Source organism: Hyperoodon ampullatus (genome assembly GCF_949752795.1).
Source record: "Hyperoodon ampullatus genome assembly, chromosome: 15".
NCBI lineage: Eukaryota > Metazoa > Chordata > Mammalia > Artiodactyla > Ziphiidae > Hyperoodon > Hyperoodon ampullatus.
In genome coordinates, this window is record NC_136928.1 from 82,260,928 (window position 1) to 82,279,169 (window position 18,242).

An 18,242-nucleotide genomic window follows, 5' to 3' on the forward strand; every position below is an offset into this window, starting at 1 on the left:
GCAGCAGGAGGGCTGGTTCAACAGCCCGGACACGCACGCCCTCCACTCTCAGAGCCCATCCCCGGCACGTGGGGCTGCACTGAGGCTGACAGGGGGCCCTGGGGTGTTCGGGGGCCGCGTCCTCAGGGAAGCGAGCCCCAGGACACACGCGGAGCCCTCGGGCAGGCTGGGCTCCGGGCCTGGCACATGGGCCTGCTCCAAGGGGCTCGGTCTAACGAGACAGAGGTGAATGAAAATGAAAAAGAAGGGCACCGTGATGCGGGCTGGACTGAGCGCTATGGAGACGGCCAGGGGCCGGCAGCAGGGCAGGGACCTGGTCTAGACATCTGCTCCCCCACACCCCGAATCTGAATGAAACCCTGTGTGCGTCTCCCTCACCGCACAAGGCGCCCTGAGGACGGGGACCAGGAGTCACACATGCCTGGAGATCTGCAGCACCAACCCTTGAGGGGCCCCCTGAGCCAGAAAGAGGCCATAGGTTTTCTCTAGAAATTGTTTCCAGAGTTTGGGGTGAGGATGGGGAACCTCCTGTGCCCTGTTTTCATGTTTCCAGATGGAGGGTCACCAGTTCCTGTGACATTCTGTCTTCCTCTGTTTTCACGCACCCGGAGGAAAGAAGCGGACAGCGAGAGAGACGACTTCCCTGCCCGAGAGGCTCAGAAGAACGGGCGCCCCCAGGAGGCAGCATCTGGCGGGTGTGCCGCTCTGCCGGCGCCTGGGGCTTGGCTGCCCCCACACGTGTGGACCAGGTCGCCGATTCCGCTGTTTTCAACCATAAATCAGACCTTCGCTCTCTCAAGCGGTTCCAAATGCATGCAGGGAAACGGGGTGTTAGCTATGGGGCCCCCTCAGGTCCCAGGCGGCTGGAAGGCTTGGAGCACAGGGCACATCTTTAATATACAGGTGGATAAAAAGGCCCGGGGCAGTGAAGGAACCTGACCCTGGTAGGCGAGCTAAGAGACAGCAGTGAGCCCTAAGCTGCTGCCTCCAAAGACCGGAGCACGAAAAAATACCCTGTGGTGCGCAAAAAGAGTCGTGTGTCGTGCTTCACCTGCGCCTCTAGACATTCTGCTTTTGGTATATTTGACAAAGTATATAATATACTCCTTAGTAAGTAGTACAACTATACATCACATACATGTATATGTTTTGGTGTTCAATTTTTTCTGAGAGGGTTTGTGGTTAAAAAAAGTTCAGAGTTGTGATTTAAGAAAAAAGAACAGAACACAGGCTCTGGCCTCCCCTTTAAAATGGGGTTCTTGTTTAGGTTAGAGAAGACAAAGGACCGGGTACAATGCCTGAAGCATAACAGTCACTCAATAAATGGTAGCTGGTTCTACATTTCTTGCTGCTCTTTGCAGCCTGAGTGGCTTCATTCTGGACCCAGGTGAAACCACAGAATGATCTGTGAGGAAGCTCTTGGTTTCTGAGGGCTTTCCTCTCCACTCCCTCTCTCAGATCCAGCTGTAGGCCGGTCTGCTTTTTATTTAACAGCTTGTTAACGACTTCATGAGGAGGCAGGAGAAAGTCATAAAACAGGCCCGAGTCAGTAACATGTGCTCCTGGGGGTTTCGGACCCTATTCTTTGACGGAAGAAGGTTTTTAAATGACTGACTCAGATTCAGTTCCATAATACTGGAATTTCCTTTACTAATTTCACTTACGATGTGAGACTGATCATATGATACGAGGACCCTCGTACCAACAGTACTGTTTTATGTAAGACCTGAAAATCAGAACTGAAATAGTAATCTTCTATGTTAAGGAGGAACTTTATCTTTTTAAAATTTATGCTTATCAGGAGGTTTTCTGAAAGCAGATTTGCTTTAAAATCTAAGGATCTTAGGCTGGTGCATGCTAGAGTAGTTAAAATGGCACAGCTTCCCTGAACTCTAATCAAATTAACACTTCAATTACCCCAGTTTCTTTCCACTGACTAAGAAGTGATTCTAGAAGCAGGAGGCAAAGGGAAGGAAAGATGACTGCTGACCAGCCACCTTCACGGATGCTGCTGAAACCCACTCGGTTGACATGGGAATCAAGCATGCTTTGAAACAAAAACAAATTAAGAAGGAAATGGTGAAACCGCCACGACATACCATCAGGGGAAATTGTTTACAAACCTCAGGCCAGAAAACACTTTATGGAATTAAGCAAAAGACTTCTGTCACGAGGACCACGGTGAGACCATATGGGGGGACAGGAGCTGCACTTTACGGGGTGAGCATCTGTCTATTTAGAACACAGTGCCAGCCAGGAAATGAAAATCCCTGCTCGTGTATCTGCTGCCTCCAGCAGGCCGTGCAAAACCCCCTCTCCTGTCGCAGCACATCCATGTGTGTGGCTCTGTGACTCTGCTCTGGAAAGCAGCCCTGTCCGGGCTGCAACCTCGGACACGACAGCAAGTTATCTTCCAATTCACCCTCTTACCTCTTTAATAGGGTACAAGGGGTCTAATTAACATGTGCTGCCCAAGAAAACGTATTCTGATGAACACACCAGCCCAAGACCCTGACACCACTGCTCTGTGAACCTGAAAGGTTCACAAACAGAGCAGTCAACCCGGTGGGGTCTCCCTGAGGATTCACACATTAGGACACGCAGATGATTTTTCTGGAAGGATTTTGTTCAAATCATCTTGGAGGAGAAGGTAACAACGATAATAATAATAGCTAATACTTTATAGTTCTCACTATGTGCTGGATGTAATTCTGAACACACACACACACAGTGTGTGTGTCAAGCCTTCAGGAGATCTTTTGTTCAGGCATCTGACTAAGCAAAATAAAAGAACCAGGTGCTCTAAAAAGGCTTGAAATTCTCATGCTTTACAAATGGTACTGACAACACCTGACACACACCCTCCACCTGTTGCTTAACAAACGGCTGAGGAATAAGGGTCTGGAGGTGGTGTCGTGCCCGCAGTAACAGGGTTGGGGTGAGAGGGGGTGACGTCTGCCTCCTGTGAGTGGCCGGACAGGCGAGTTCAGGGGCACAGAGGGGGCGGGGATAAATCCCACGTGATTCAGGCCTCTGCCCTTTGTTTTTCTGATAACCACTCAGAACAAGAGGCTTAGATAAGGGAGAGTTTAAAGCTATGGCAGAGATTAGACATCAGAAATATCTGCAGATCTTAGTTAAGCAGCCTCTTCCTGATTTCTCCATAATGGCTGAGAGGTGGTCAAACTTTGAACGCCTAGGAGAATATACAGACAGAGATACAGACGGAGGCTCCAGGAGAAGAAACAAAGATCTGAGCCTGGCATCAGAAGCCAGCTCATCTTTTCATTGAAATGGAAACATTCTCCTTCCAACCGTCTCTGGTGTTTCTCTCTGAGACACATTTAAGCAGGTATAACAGATGTGTCAGGATCAGGCTCCTACCAGCTTACACAAGCCAGCTGTTAAACAGCCGTTATTAAAAATTACATTATGTAAACTCATGATCAAATAAACTATACTAGGGAAGTCCCTGGTGGTCCAGTGGTTAGGACTCCCCGCTTCCACTGCCGGGGCCCAGGGGTCGATCCCTGATTGGGGAACTGAGATCCCATAAGCTGCGTGGTGCAGCCTCAGAAAAACAAAAAGACTGTACTAAAAACAAAGTAATACTCAAAACTCATCCCTTCCTAACTATTTTACTATGCTGTTTTTGAAGTTGTATTTGTGCGGCAAACTTACTACATAATGTGTGCGGTCTTTCCCACCACACATTCAGCTATCCACACTATGGCCTGCAAATGGCCACGGTGGCAGCATTTACATCACGTGACTGGGACTACAAAGCCGGGCTTTTTTCCCTCCCAGAGAGCTGGCGGCTAGACATCTGTCAGGTGTGAGGATGGGGAATGAGGAGGGACGGCCGTGATGTTTAAATGCTCTCCACAGGGAGAGTCCTCAAGGGTTAAGAGTGCGAGCTCTGGAATCAGATTAGAGAGGCCTCCACCCCAGACTTGGTGCTTTGATAACTACATAACCTTGGGCTTGTTAAAACATTCTAAGCCTCAGTTCCTCTTTTGTAAAATGGGGATAATACACCAGGGCCACAGGGAGTGAAGAGCAAAATGAGCTAAGACACCACAAAGTGCTCCGCTAAGTGCCTTGAGAAGGGCCTCGTACAAAATCAACAATTATTACCTTCAGCATAAGCCACTTAACACTTCCAATTGTTTTTTAAAAACCCACCAGGGCAGTACAGCAACTGTGGTAGTTTACCAGTGCTCACTGAGAAGTAATTTATGTTTCTCTGAAAATATACTGTGAGAATTTCAAATCTATGCCATCACCAATTACCCAGGATACCGCCCCCACACACACAGCTCTATGATGGAGGCTGTATGCATTATGACATTAACGATAACTGTAGTGTGTAACCAAGAATACACTGCTTGGGTCCCGACAAGGCTAGCTTAGCTGTAAACTTGAAGTACTTCATCAGTGATGCTACTAAAACTGGGCTACCAGAATCCACTCTAGTTTCTCCCAGCTTTGTCTCTCAAGGCCGTAAACGAACTCCTTGGAAAGACAGGAAGGATTTGACAAGATAGTTCTAAATGCATTACAAGTTTAGGCACGTTGGATCCAGAATAGTCATCCGTACGACTTACGGCCCCCTGAGAGATCTACTGACCACAGTAACTGATTTTCTGCCAAGACTATTGCTCTTGACATTAAAATCAATGGCAGTCAATATCCACTTAATAGTCACTGTCCAATGCTCAGCCACCTCAAGAAACAATTTTGAATACTACCTTCTAATCGGCAGTTATAGACTTTGAAAAGTCCGAAGAGCTCATGTTTTAGGCGCCCCAAAGCACCGCCCATGTGTGATATGCTTGTTCCTCAGTGGGGCCAGTCTCAACGCTCTGAAAGTCACTTTACAGGAAATGCTTCAACCCCCTAATACACTGCATGGCTTATGTGTTATCACCCAACCAACAATGAAACACTTTTTTCTTTAGAAACAAAGGCAGTAGAAGCAAATACCAGTATCTCTCCCAAAAGGCAACAATAAGAGACAGAGGACAAGTCCACCGGAGGCTTAATCCAGGTAGTGACTGCACCGCAGACTCGGCAGATGACTCAGGAAGAATGAGTCCTTTACTGTCTCTGGGCTATGGGTTCTGCACCTGCTTAATGACTGGGGTGAACTGGACTCTGTCACCATCCTATTCCAGAATCTCATACCAGTCTCAACGCTCCTTTATAAGTTCAATTCATTTTATTCATTTAAGGGTAAACCTTTGGGGCTTCCCTGGTGGCTCAGTGGTTAAGAGCCCGCCTGCCGATGCAGGGGACACGGGGTTTGTGCCCCGGTCCGGGAAGATCCCACATGCCGCGGAGCGGCTGGGCCCGTGAGCCATGGCCGCTGAGCCTGTGCGCCCGGAGCCTGTGCTCCACAACGGGAGAGGCCACAGCAGTGAGAGGCCCGCGTACCGCAAAAAAAATAAAGGATAAACCTTTGTAGGACTTCTTGGCGGGCCAGTGGGTAAGACTCCGCACTCCCAACGCAGGGGGCCTGGGTCCGATCCCCAGTCAGGGAACTAGATCCCGCATGCATGCCGCAACTAAGAGTCCGAGTGCCATAACTAAGAAGTCCACATGCTGCAACTAAAGATCCTGCAGGCCACAACTAAGACCCGGCGCAGCCAAAAAAAAAAAGAATAAAGCTTTGCAACCCTCAACTGTAATACTAGTAGCTGAGGAGGAGGAATTACCAATGAGTTTCTAATTGCCCAAATCCACTTGGCAATATCAACAGCTACCAGCCCAGCGGAATTTTAAGAAACGGATTCGAGTACCAAAATGAAAACCTAGCTTTCAGATCATTTGTTTTCCCTCCAAAATCAAGGCTTTGAAACGTACCAGCAGCTCAGACGTTCCCAACACGTCTAGCGTCAGGGACTGCATCCTGGAGTAGTGGACCCCCAGCTCGCGGTGGATCCCAGAGCACTCGATGCAGGTCAGAATGCCCAGGTTGGTGGAGAGCCACGTAGGATCTGCCGAAGAGAATGGGGAAAATGGGAGCTCGTAAGGGGAGGGCAGGGGTCAGTACTTTTTTCTTGCGTAGTTACTGAACATGGAGTTCTGTTGCATCATCAGCATTTTTTTTTGGATCCTACATGCAGCTGGAACCCTCGTTCACCATTAGTTACCACCAATTTACACACGATACACACACGTGCACGTATCTAGTCTCCCTCCTCTTCCTAGGGCTCCACCTCCCCATCCTTCCATTCATTTGTTAAGCACTCCCCAGGGGCAGGGCTGTCCGTACAAGAATAAATAGGACACGGCGCCCTCTAGTGGCCGAAGGTCCCTGGATACAGACCACCCCCATCACCAACCTGATGGTACCAGCAAAGGGGACAAAGTCTAGCACCACACGAGGGACGGTCTTAATACACGTCTGTATGTCAAACATGCTAATAACCGGCAGAGAACACCCACTATGTGCTGATGCCATGCTCTGTTCAGCACAGAGTTGAAGCAATTATAGTAGCAATAATAGCTCAAAGCGTGAGAGCTTCAGAAATTACAGGTGTTTTGCCTTAATTTCTCATTTAACACATACAAGAGCGCCTGGAGGCACACAGGGCAGGTGTCTTCACCATCTTGCTCAGAGAGGTGAAGGGCCTTCCTTGCTTGAGGCTGCAGAGCCCGACCGCAGCCCTGCCTTCATCTGGGCTCAAACCCACACCCGCACCGCATGTTTACTTGCCCAGCGAAGCCTCCTAGCCGAGTGCCAGAGTAGGCATTCAAGAAATGCTTGACGGATGATGCTGAATTTACTGAAAACACGGAATTCAAAATAAAACATTCTTGAGGACATGATCACAGCCCAGAAGTACAATTCTCTTTAGAATTGCTTGCTGCCCTCAGAAACTCATAGGAGGCAAATATTGCAACCTTGGTCACTAGTTGATTGCAAAGTTATTTTTTAAATGTTCAAATTATAAACATTTTATCTGAGTTCGGAAATGCTCCTGGGCACTGGTGTTTCCACTTCACTAGACCTATTCTACCGAATCGGCTGTGTCACGCTTTTGGTGGGTATGAGTGTACATTTAGACTGCTTTATATCACTCAGACTGTCTTTTAGCATTTTAAAACAAAAATGTCATAGCTTTGATTCCTTATAAGTGTTTCCGAAGTCCAAGTACTACACTGTCCTCATCTAGGAAAAAGCACAATTCGCTACCTTCACTCCCTGCAGCATCTCCTGCCAAAGGTATGTTTTTAACAGTCCGAGACCCCATGAGGTAATTCCTCAAATTACCCCCAAATACAGCCTCCAGGGTAACAGGAACCCACGGCACATCTCAACTGTCCACTCTATTTTCGTTGGGCCTTTTTAAAAATGGAAGTTGTCACAGAACGAGGGGAACGAAAAGGCACACGGCCACCCTAAGCAGCTCACAGCTCCCCTAACACCGGCCCATCTGAGTTACCGGAATAAGTCAGCTCATTAAACGCTTAAAATACTGGTTGTTAAAATCTACAATAGTTTATGTCCATTGAAAATGAAACCCCAGTAGGCCTGATCAAAACACAGAAATAAACACCTCATTTCATGGAATGTGGCAGCTGGCTGGGGCTCACAGACAATCTCCACTGGTCCCTTCATCTTCCAAAAAGGGAAACTGACATCTAACAAAATAAGTGGCTCTTCCAGGGTCACAGACTAGACAGCGCCTTAAAGTTGCTGCAGAAGTTCTACAAAGCGGTACAAAGGGAGGACGGACTGAATCCCGGAAAAAGCCGCAGTTTGGAGCCAATACAATGACCGGATGACCCTGGTTCCACCCTCGCTGTGTGCTTCTGTTTTCATTTCTCAAAAAGCATTTAAACCGTTTCAGCTCTATGGGGCTCTCTCCCCGCAGGCCTGCTCTGAGGGCCCGGAGGCAGGCCTCTTCCCACCCTTTCCCCCACTTAGTCTTCGCACAGTTCAGTAAGCATCTGTGTGACAGCGTGAGCTCAGGCTGGGGTGCGCTGAACTTGGTGTTTGAAATGAAAGGGAAAATCAGTGACTGGCTTCTGTGAATCGGAACAGGATTTAAACGTCCTAGAGCTGGAGGGGGTGGCTGGGTCACCTGGCGCCCCGCAGTCGCAACACACGTCATTGCCTGTCATCCTCTGGACCTCGGAGATGATCTCCTTTGTCAGTTCTTGGACTATGTTATTTTCTCCCGTATTGTCATCTCCCTTAAATGCATTGTTCAGAGCTTCTTCTTTGCTGTTTTGCAGCACAGACATCCATCTAGAAAAATAACAGTGACGCTGTGTTAAATCCCAAGGACAACTGCCCTTCCAAGGTCCCACCCCCAAACAACTTACATTTGACATTCCTGTTCGTCCTCTGCTTGAAAGTGGTATGTCCTGTCATCTGCACGGCAAGAGGGGTTTCATCAGTTGTGAGCCCGGACAGTAATCCATACACAATTCCAAAAGAAAGTGGTTTGTAATTAACCTCAGGAAGAGTCTAAACTCTGCCACGAAGTCAATGATTTGTATACAACCAAGCACTCCCTCCTGCCCTTTACAAGCCCTCGCCTGGGAGCTGTGGCTTTCTGATGCAAATTATCGAGCCAGCTCCGTTCCTCCATTCAAGTCTGAAAAGAAGCAACTTCCAAAACTGAAGCTCTTCAATGAAAACCATCACTATCCTTTCAAAAGCTTTTTTTTTTTAACTTGCTACAGAGTTGGCCCCCCAACTGTTACGGCCCTTTGAATAGTAAAAGCCTTATCTAAAGCGAGTATCTTACAAGCTTTCTGGCCTTCTTAGCCCAAAGTGTATGGCCTCCATCCAATTGTGGGAAAGCATCAGAGAAACCCAAACTGAGGGACGTATGACCAAAAACCTGATCAATAATTTTCAAAGTATCAAAGTAATGAAAGCCAAGGAAAGATACAGAACTGATATAGACTGTACGTGACTAGGGCAAAATAACAGCAGCAATGTGGAATCCTGGGGAGAACCCTGGAACAGAAGGAGGACACTAGTGGAAAAAACGGTAAAATCTGAATAAGATTCTTAGTTAATAGCATCACACCAATGTAAATTTCCTGGTTTTGACAGTTGCAGATATGGCTGATATTATGTACTAAATAGTAACTGACAACCTGTACTATGCTGTCAGTATTAGGGGGAGTTGGGTAAGGGATATACAGAAATTCTTTGCCTACAATCAGTCCAAAAACGAAGTAAAAAAGAATTAAATTTAAAAAACAAAAAAGGAAAAAAAAAGGGAGGAGATCCAACTTCTGCATATGGCAGAGCAGTGACAGGCAGGGACTGTCCTTGGGGTTCACAATAAACACCTGTGCCCCTCAAAGTGAGCGAACATTGCAGCTTTTACACTCCTGAAAGCACTTTAGTTCTTAGGATGATTCTTGGTGAGCTGACTGGGAGGAGGCTGAGGCCCAGAGAGGTTCAGAGGCAGGAACAAGCGCACCCAGCGGCCGAGGGGTCAGGTTCTGACCCCAGCTCTGATCCTCTTCCTTCCTGTTTTCCTGACACAGAGGGGACACCCCGCACCCTCTATCCCCAGCCTGTTACTGAGGAAAGGAACAGGGTTTCAGAGAACTGTGCCAAGGGACTCCCCTGGTGGTCCAGGGGTTGAGAATCCGCCTTCCAATGCAGGGGACGCGGGTTCCATCCCCGGTCCAGGAACTAAGATCCCACGTGCCACGGAGCAACTAAGCCCGAGCGCGCAGGAACTACTGAGCCCACGCCCTCTGGAGCCTGCGCCACAACTAGAGAAGCCCACATGCCACAATGAAAGATCCCGCATGCCACAACTAAGACCCGACACAGCCAAAAATAAAATAATTACTTAAAAAAAAAAAAGAGAGACCCGTGTCAAGTTCAGAAAAATAAACTTAATCCTGTGATCCAAATGTTAGTGGTCGGGTGCTAGGAAGAGAGGCCGCTTTCCCTGCCCCCACTCTACCTGGTGTGCAGAGCCTTACCTGCGGGAGGGCTGGAGGGGGCAGGTCCACATCCACCCTAAGTGGATCTCAGAGTCCTCGGGAAGCCATGACCATGGCAGGTTGCACCAGAGGACCAGGTCTAACATCAGGCCTAAGACCCTGAAGCCACTTCATGGTCAGACCAGACACAGATGCCGCAGGAAAATCAAGGAGACGGGGGAGCAACCCATTTCTGTGGCCAATTCTGCATTTTAACACGTGAATGGTGGAGAAGCAGGGGAAATTCTCTGTGAAAATTTCCAAATAAGAATTCCCTTGTATGGAACCCTCTTGTGCTGTTGGTGGAAACGTAAACTGATACAGCCACTAGGGAGAACAGTACGGAGGTTCCTTAAAAAACTAAAAATAGAATTACCATACGACCCAGCAATCCCACTACTGGGCATATACCCAAAGAAAACCATAATTCAAAAAGACACATGCACCCCAATGTTCACTGCAGCACTATTTACAATAGCCAGGTCATAGAAGCAACCAACATGCCCGTCGACAGACAAAAGGATAAAGAAGATGTGGTACATATATACAATGGAATATTACTCAGCCATCAAAAGGAACGAATTTGGGTCATTTGTAGAGACGTGGATGGATCTAGAGAATGTCATACAGAGTGAAGTAAGTCAGAAAGAGAAAAACAAGTATCGTATACTAACGCATATATGTGGAATCTAGAAAAATGGTACAGACGAACCAGTCTGCAAGGCAGAAACAGAGACACAGATGTAGAGAACAAACCTATGGACACCAAAGGGAGAGAGTGGTGGGGGGTGGTGGTGGTGGGATGAACTGGGAGATTGGGATTGACATGTAGACACTAATATGTATAAAACAGATAACTAATAAGAACCTGCTGTATAAAAAATAAATTAAAAAAAAAAGAATTCCCTCGTATGGACACTCTTTCAAGATGCCTTTACACCAAGAACAGTTTCTAGCAGATTCAACTAGAGGGAGGAGAAAAGAGGAGGTTTCCAGAGCCCTGCTGCGACGGTATCCTGGGAAGGGCTGCTTCTCGGCCCCAGGCTCGGGCTCCAGCCAACCACGAACCCTCCATGTGGACCTGGAGAGGTACCCTGTGGGTCCATCCCACTCAGGGAACTGACCTAGATCATGTGCACCTTCTCCTACACCTCTCACCCCACCTGGCATGACTACATGATCTGAGGATAATGGCTCAGGACTTGAATTCGTAAACAGTGGGGTCAATCTGAGGGCAAGAGGACTGGACAAGCTCCAGAAGGGCTGGCCTTGCCACAGGGATGTCCTCCTTGAGAAGCCAGGCCCACTGATGGCTTGATTTGGGCGGGGAGTCCCTGTCTGGGGGAAAGATAGGTAAAGGAGGATCCTGCAGGGAAACAGCTGAAGCCAGCAGTCAGCCTGTTCCTCCCGGGCTCTCTGGGTGATTCCAAGCTGGCTTTGCAGGTTGAGGGACAGGAGGAAGGGGCGGCTCCTCGGGGCCTGGTAGACTCACACCTGAAAGAGCATCCTCGCTGCCCATCTACAGCTTGACTTTTATTTCTCCAGCCACCCAGATGTTTCACGAGCACAAAGGTGTCTCGGGGATACGTGTGTGTCCCAGCAGCCCGGTGAGCAGGTAGAGTCAGACCCGAAGCCAGGCCCCCCCACCTCTCAGGACGCTCATCAGGTCACGGTTTTCTCGCTCTGCAGTGTCTCCCTTGATGGTTCCTGGGGTGGGGGTGGGGGGTCTGACCAGTTTCGACGTTTCTCTGTAATGACCCAAACCCACATAGCGCTGCAACAAAGCACTGCCACTACACATGCTCCCAGGGCAGCATCACCTCTTGAAAACTAGCTGAGGATGACAAGTGTGTAGGACCGGGATTCATTCTACCCACTGGAAGACAGTGGCAAGAAGAGATGAGAGCATTTTTCAAAGATGACAGTGGACTCAGTGCCTAGGACCAGACTCGGTAAGCCCTTCCGGGTACCGGAGGCTGGAAGCTCTTGACCGAAGGTATTTATCACGTCAGGCAACAGAGCAAAGACACTGATGGAATCTTGCAAATGTCAGGTGGCCAGAGCGTGAGCACAGAACCAGATGCCTGCAGTAACTCACGCCTGTAGCAACAAGGCACGCTCACACCTACCGATTCTCCTCGGGGCCTGGCCAGCTGTTCAAATGTGTATGCTGGGAGGCTGCAGAGTCATCTACACGCCTGAAAGAAATGCTTCTGCACATGTGGTCTCTGATGGGGGCCCCACAGGGGTGCTGGAGCAACCGGGGCAAGCGAGGGTGTGTGGGCCCACCTCCCCGTGCGCAGAACTCACACTCCGTGACTAACCGCCAATCAGCTACTGGAGGGGAATGCGCCACTTCTCGTGAGTTAGTGCTTCAGAAGACGGAAAGGCCACAGCCCTCCAAGTGTCCCCTAGACACTAGCTGACGTCACATACGACCCCCAAGCTGTCTCCCTTTAACTGTCACTTTTTATTGCCATCCAGGGGCACATTTTAAAGCATGGGCAATCCTCCACATTCCACACCGTCCTGAGGGAGTGAAGGATCTGAGAGTGAGGAGGGTACATGCACCTGCGGGCCTGACGAAACTGAGCAGGGACACGGGCCTGACGAAACTGAGCAGGGACACGGGCCTGACGAAACTGAGCAGGGACATGGGCCTGGAAGCCGGGCCTGACGAAACTGAGCAGGGACACAGGATTGGAAGCCGGAGAGAGTCAATTTTTATTTTGCAAATCGGTCTGGAAGCTGAAGATCAGAACAAACAGCACCCAAACCACATATCACACTGCTCAACGTGCTCCTGCAGCTCTGGACCGGCCATATGAGAAGAGGAAACCGGCCCGGACCTCTGGACCAGGTGCATGAGAACAGGCACCAGCCCGGGCCTCTGTCTCCTCCCCAAGCACAGAGGAGCTGGTAATCATTTCCTCTAAGTTTGCTGTGAGCATTAACTTACATAGTAACTTCCTACCCTCAATAATACAACCCAACACACAGGTTAAAAAGCAGCCACCTCATGCTCGGGATACTGGGGCAAATAAGACAGCACTCATCTTCCCAAAGGCACGGTCTGGAGTCTTCCTAAATCCCCAGTGACTGCCTTTTGAAAGAAAGGGGAGCTGGCCCTTTCCTTCCCCCAAACTGTAACCCTGCCACCGAAAACTGCCAAGACCAAAAGGCCATCACATTTCTTTAAGGCATCGCTCGCCCTTTCCCTCTTCCTTAGGTGATGCTGAGAGGCCACTCGCCACAATGGATGGTTCTGTGGTGGTTCTTCTGGGTCTGCCACAAAGACGAGCAGCACAGGAGCAGAAACACTAATTCTGGGGCGGGAAGACAAGTAGATTTCAACCCGAGAGTTTCAGGAGCTCTGCCAGGGGCCTCATCACATCAGTGGTGCAGCAGTTCTAACGGCGCTCAAGTTAGGGGAGCTCTGATGACAGAACTGTCCTTTTTTATAGTGAAGTGAAGGGATCTTTAGGCTTGAGGGCTGATCTAGTATAATCTCCTTGTTTACGAATAGGAAACCTGAGGCTTGGGAAGCTGAGAGGACGTGCCCAGGTTTACAGGTCCCACGAGTGGAGCAAGGCCGTCCGCAGGTTCAAGCCCCGGATCGAGAGACCGGCAAGCAGACCATCACCAGCGGAGGTAAAAGGCACGCAGTCACCAGAAATAAAGGGCTTTCTCTTTGAAAACCAATTCTTTAAATGAATGCACTGCCCGAAAGGGGGTTGATGCCCTAGGTGAGAGTGTAAAATAATTTCTCTGCAGCACAGCGTCTGAGAAATAAACTTACGTGAAATTAGGTCAAAACACTTCTTCTCCTCAGGGTTGGTTTTCACTTGGCAGGTTAATAGGTTAAGCTTTGCGGGAGGCCGGTTAGCCTGTTGAAAGACAAAAAAACAGAGATGGATGGAAAGGAATGGGAAACCACAGTCTCATTCCTAATTAAACTATAGCAAGAATAGGTTCTCACTGGCTTGCAAAGATAGCGATCAGAAGGCAGGTTTTTATGTGGGAGGCATGACAGAGGCACATCACAGGACGTCCCTGGACCTCGGCTCCCAGGGGGCAGCTGCCCCTCCCTACAAGGGACACGGGGGGCCCACACACCCACCCAGACAGGGGTAACAAGTGATGCCAGCCCAGCTTTGAGGTCAAGGGCAGTGGGCTCCCCGGGATCAAAATGTTCCCCGTCTAAAGCTCAGAGACATTGTTCTGATCAGCTGGGCACACGGGCACCCAGATCAATTTCTGGTGATCTTAAAAGTGTTTTCCTGAGTATAAACACTCACTTTCAGGGAAAGTAACCTCACAGCACAAAAATGACAGAGAAATTTTATATATATATATATATATATACATATATATATATATATATGTATATATATATGAAATGACAGATGACAGATTCATAATCCTTAATGCCAGCCATCTGTCACATAAATTTCAACAAAACCCACCTCGTTCACATACATGTCCCCCACCTTCTGCCCTCCACACAATGGTAACAAGAGATTACAATACGTCTTTGTCAGAGATGTGTCAAAAATGACTATTTTGTTACCATTTCAGAAACTATCATAACTAGTCCAAAAAAGCAAAGGGCAGAAGATAATTTCAGAAAAAAAAAAAAAAAAAAAAGAATTCTGAATGGCAAAACGCCTTTCAGAAATCTTGGAGAAATATTCAAGTATGCAAGGCTTATCTTACCCACCCACCAAGCCGCTAAAGGAAAGACCAAATAAAATGTCTTAGAGTTCAATTGTTCTTGTTTACCCCTTCCCGTGGCCACCAGCCATGTCAAGAAATTGTAAAAGCTTGGATTTGGGATTAATCGAGATACACACTCACATGCGTCTACATCTGGGCAAACCTGCATTTATAGACCCCTCTCCACTGAGCTCAGAGCCAGGGGTGAGGCAGCGTGGCCTCCATTAAAACAGGACTGATCCTTGCAGTGTGAACAACTGGGTTTGATGACAGCAATCTGGGACAAGCAGAAGCTGGATAAACAGGGTTGGACTAGACTCTCCTGGTTCACAGCTGTGCTGACATCTCTTATGTGGAAATCACTGCATGTTCTGCAGTCTGCCGATGCCTAACAGATGCCCTTGGGTCATCAGAAACCAGTATTCAAAGACTCCAAGCTCTGCCTGATCTTGCAAACCTTGACCATTCCAAGTAGAAGTACCATCAATCCTATTCTTGATCTTTATTAATACAATTAACTGGCTTGTCCAGGAACCAATACACCAAACGATACGTTTCTACAGTAGGAGACCACAGCACAAATGCAACCAAGCACTCTACCAAAGTGTTCAGCCCATAAAAAGTATGTGCCTATTCCATTACCTCATATGGTCACACAACTATACAGGTGCATTTAGGTGATGTTCCTGGACTACTTCCAAATGCTGGTGCCCACTAAGTCTTAGAAGCAGGAGCAGTAAAGGGGGTGATGTACTTTGGTAAATATAGAAAACTTCCATGGACAAGAGGATGATCTTGAATAATAATAGCTACCTTTACTCAGTTGCTGCTGGTGCTATTGTTATTATCCTATTATGTGCTTACCTGAGGCGGGCACTATTGTAAGCATTTTTAATGAATTAACTCATTTAATTTTCCCAGCTGCACTCTGAGGCAGGAACTACTCCACATTTATAGATAAAGATACCGTCCACGACAGACTTTTTTTTTTTTTTTTTTTTTTTTTGTGGTACGCGGGCCTCTCACTGTTGTGGCCTCTCCCGTTGCGGAGCACAGGCTCCGGACGCGCAGGCTCAGCGGCCATGGCTCACAGGCCCAGCTGCTCCGCAGTATGTGGGATCCTCCCAGACCGGGGCACGAACCCGTGTCCCCTGCATTGGCAGGCGGACTCTCAACCACTGCACCACCTGGGAAGCCCCAGACTAAATAATTTGATGGAGCTTATACAGCTTGGGAGCAGTGGTGCCAATGTTCAAACAAGGCAGTCCGGCCCCAGAGCCCAGGCTCTTAACGGCCACTCTCTCCTGCCCTTGCCACGGCTTCCTGGGAAGCAGAGCCACTTCCCAGGATTACCTCTAAGTATCTCAAGTGCTGCAAAGAGCCACACTGGAGTGAGTACTCCCCCTGCCCCCCAACCTGCCTTCTTCCATTTTCCCTGTGCTACTAGGAAAGTTGTTCATTCTTACTGAGACACAACTACCCTCAAAGACAGATTTCTTACTTCACAGTGTATGCACCACAAAATATGGAAAAATACCCAGTGCCTATATGTGAAGTAGGAATAACGATAAAGGTATAAATGTGGCTACTATTCAAAAAGGACAACCGTGAGAATGGTCCACAAAACCTAGAAGCTGACCATCTTAAGCTGTTCCAAGTTTTACACTAATAATTGCTTGCTACTGGCCCATTCAGATTAACGATTAGCTGACAGCAAGGCTGTAAGAAAAATTTTAAATAGAGAACATTCTATCCATTAAATTCCCTCCCTGCTACAATTTGGGGAAAATGCTGTCTTCATTGAAATTCAGCTATAGAACAGGTCTATCTAATTCATCAGATACCAGTGTTCCTTGAGAGCCTGATTTGAGAAGCCCTGATTTAGTAGAAAGCTCAGGAAGGAGCAGGAAGCAGACCCTACAGCCCTAAGTGTTTGCCATGAAGACACAGATTATTAGTGAAGCTCCCATTTTAGTCAGGCCATTCCATTCTCCTCCAAGTTGTCAGGCTTTTAAAAGGAAGTTTCTAGTCTCCCTTCTGCATGACTGATGATCATTTAAAAATTTTTTTTAGATTTTGTAAGAAACAACAGACATTTCTTCCAGCTTAATACAGTCTCCAGCCTTTGGCGGTGTGGCAAAGTGACAAATTTGGCAAAGAGGATATCTAATTAGAGTCATTTTGTCCCAAGGATAACTTCTTTCCAGGGCCAGAAAACACAATTAGCCTTGTCTAACGGGGAATACCAACTTGGGCTTTCTACTGAATTCATCCCAGATGCTATCACTGTCCCCCTGCTAAAATACAGAATACAAGAATCTCATGTCCTAAACTGTCCCTTTTTTCCTGACGGTAAATTAACAAACATACTCAGGGAGATGCTGGCTGAACAGGTAAGCCACGAAAGGAGCCAAATCCAAACCAAACCAAACCAAACCAAACCAAACCAAACCGGCATCTCTCCACTCTCTTTCTCGGTGGAGGTTAGTTCACATCACAGTGTGTGAACGCTCTGTAGGTGCAGCAGCACTGGGGTGTCGGGATCCGGCCCCCCAGAGCATGCAGGGCACGCCGCAGCAGAGGCGGCTGCCGCAGGGACCCACTCCTTTCCCAGGAGAGGCAGCGGGACAGAGCCTCCACCTGCCACTCCTCTGGGCTGGAAGGCAGCTAAGGCAGGAGGCGGCGTCCAGAGAGCGGGACTCCCTAGAGAAGGATTCCCCCCAAGGGCGAAGCACTAACACAACATGCGAGTGGCGTGACAAGCTGAGCTCTCCGCATGCTAGTAAAGCTAGTTATAACCGTACTATCTGCCAAAAACTGGGGCAACCCATCAACACTTAAAGAAAACTAAGCCTCCATGTCTTTTGAGAGGAAGCTCAAGCAACAGAAATGAAGAGACCCAAAGTTTATGCTGTCAGCAAAGGATTACCAGACCTGCTGTCATTTCTGTGGTCGGGGGGAGAACCACTCTTTGGCTTAAGCCGAGGCCCTGGGTCTAGTGGACACGCCAATGAAGCAAATATCCCAACTGGCTTTAGAGCTGTAAACAAATATGAAATGAAACCCAGTCTTGTTTTATGAGATTTTCCGCACTGAGGCAGTAAACCTGACTCAGAACAGAGTAGAATACAATTCGAAAGCAAATCACAGAATCGCAGGTGTTAGAGCAGGAAGGGAACCTGGCCTTCATCCAGTCTAACGTTCTCCATTTTAAACAGGAGTGGTGACTAAATCAATTTGCCTTTCTTAGTCTACAGTGCTTATACCCAGTCACACACACACACACACACACACGTTCATACAGAAAAAAATTACATCAGGATCCTAACTGCATGGCCCCATGAGGGACGTGATGAGCATAAAGAAGGCCAGTGAAGGCTGGATTTTGGAAAAGAGAAACGACCTTTATTTGCCCAGGCAGGAGCCATGTTCAGTCCCCCAGGCCAGAGGTCCCCAGAGGTCCCTCCAGACACTTGGTATCTGCTAGTTCTGTGGTCTCTCTCCCTTCTCATACAGAGTCGGTGAAAAGGAAGGGACCCCACCCCCACCCCGTG

At 48.2% G+C, this 18,242-nt stretch overlaps 1 protein-coding gene across 1 annotated transcript in view; it reads right to left on the bottom strand.

Moving 5' to 3' along the window:
• The window catches only part of ASAP2 (ArfGAP with SH3 domain, ankyrin repeat and PH domain 2), a gene marked incomplete at its 5' end in the record, with an annotated part of 153,700 nt that overhangs the window by 25,025 nt on the left and 110,433 nt on the right, over nt 1-18,242 (bottom strand). The window contains 4 exons of the mRNA XM_079720739.1: nt 5,866-5,999; nt 8,094-8,260; nt 8,338-8,386; nt 13,772-13,859. Of these exons, the coding sequence (XP_079576865.1) occupies nt 5,866-5,999; nt 8,094-8,260; nt 8,338-8,386; nt 13,772-13,859 (438 nt within the window). The remainder of the gene's footprint in view (nt 1-5,865; nt 6,000-8,093; nt 8,261-8,337; nt 8,387-13,771; nt 13,860-18,242) is intronic.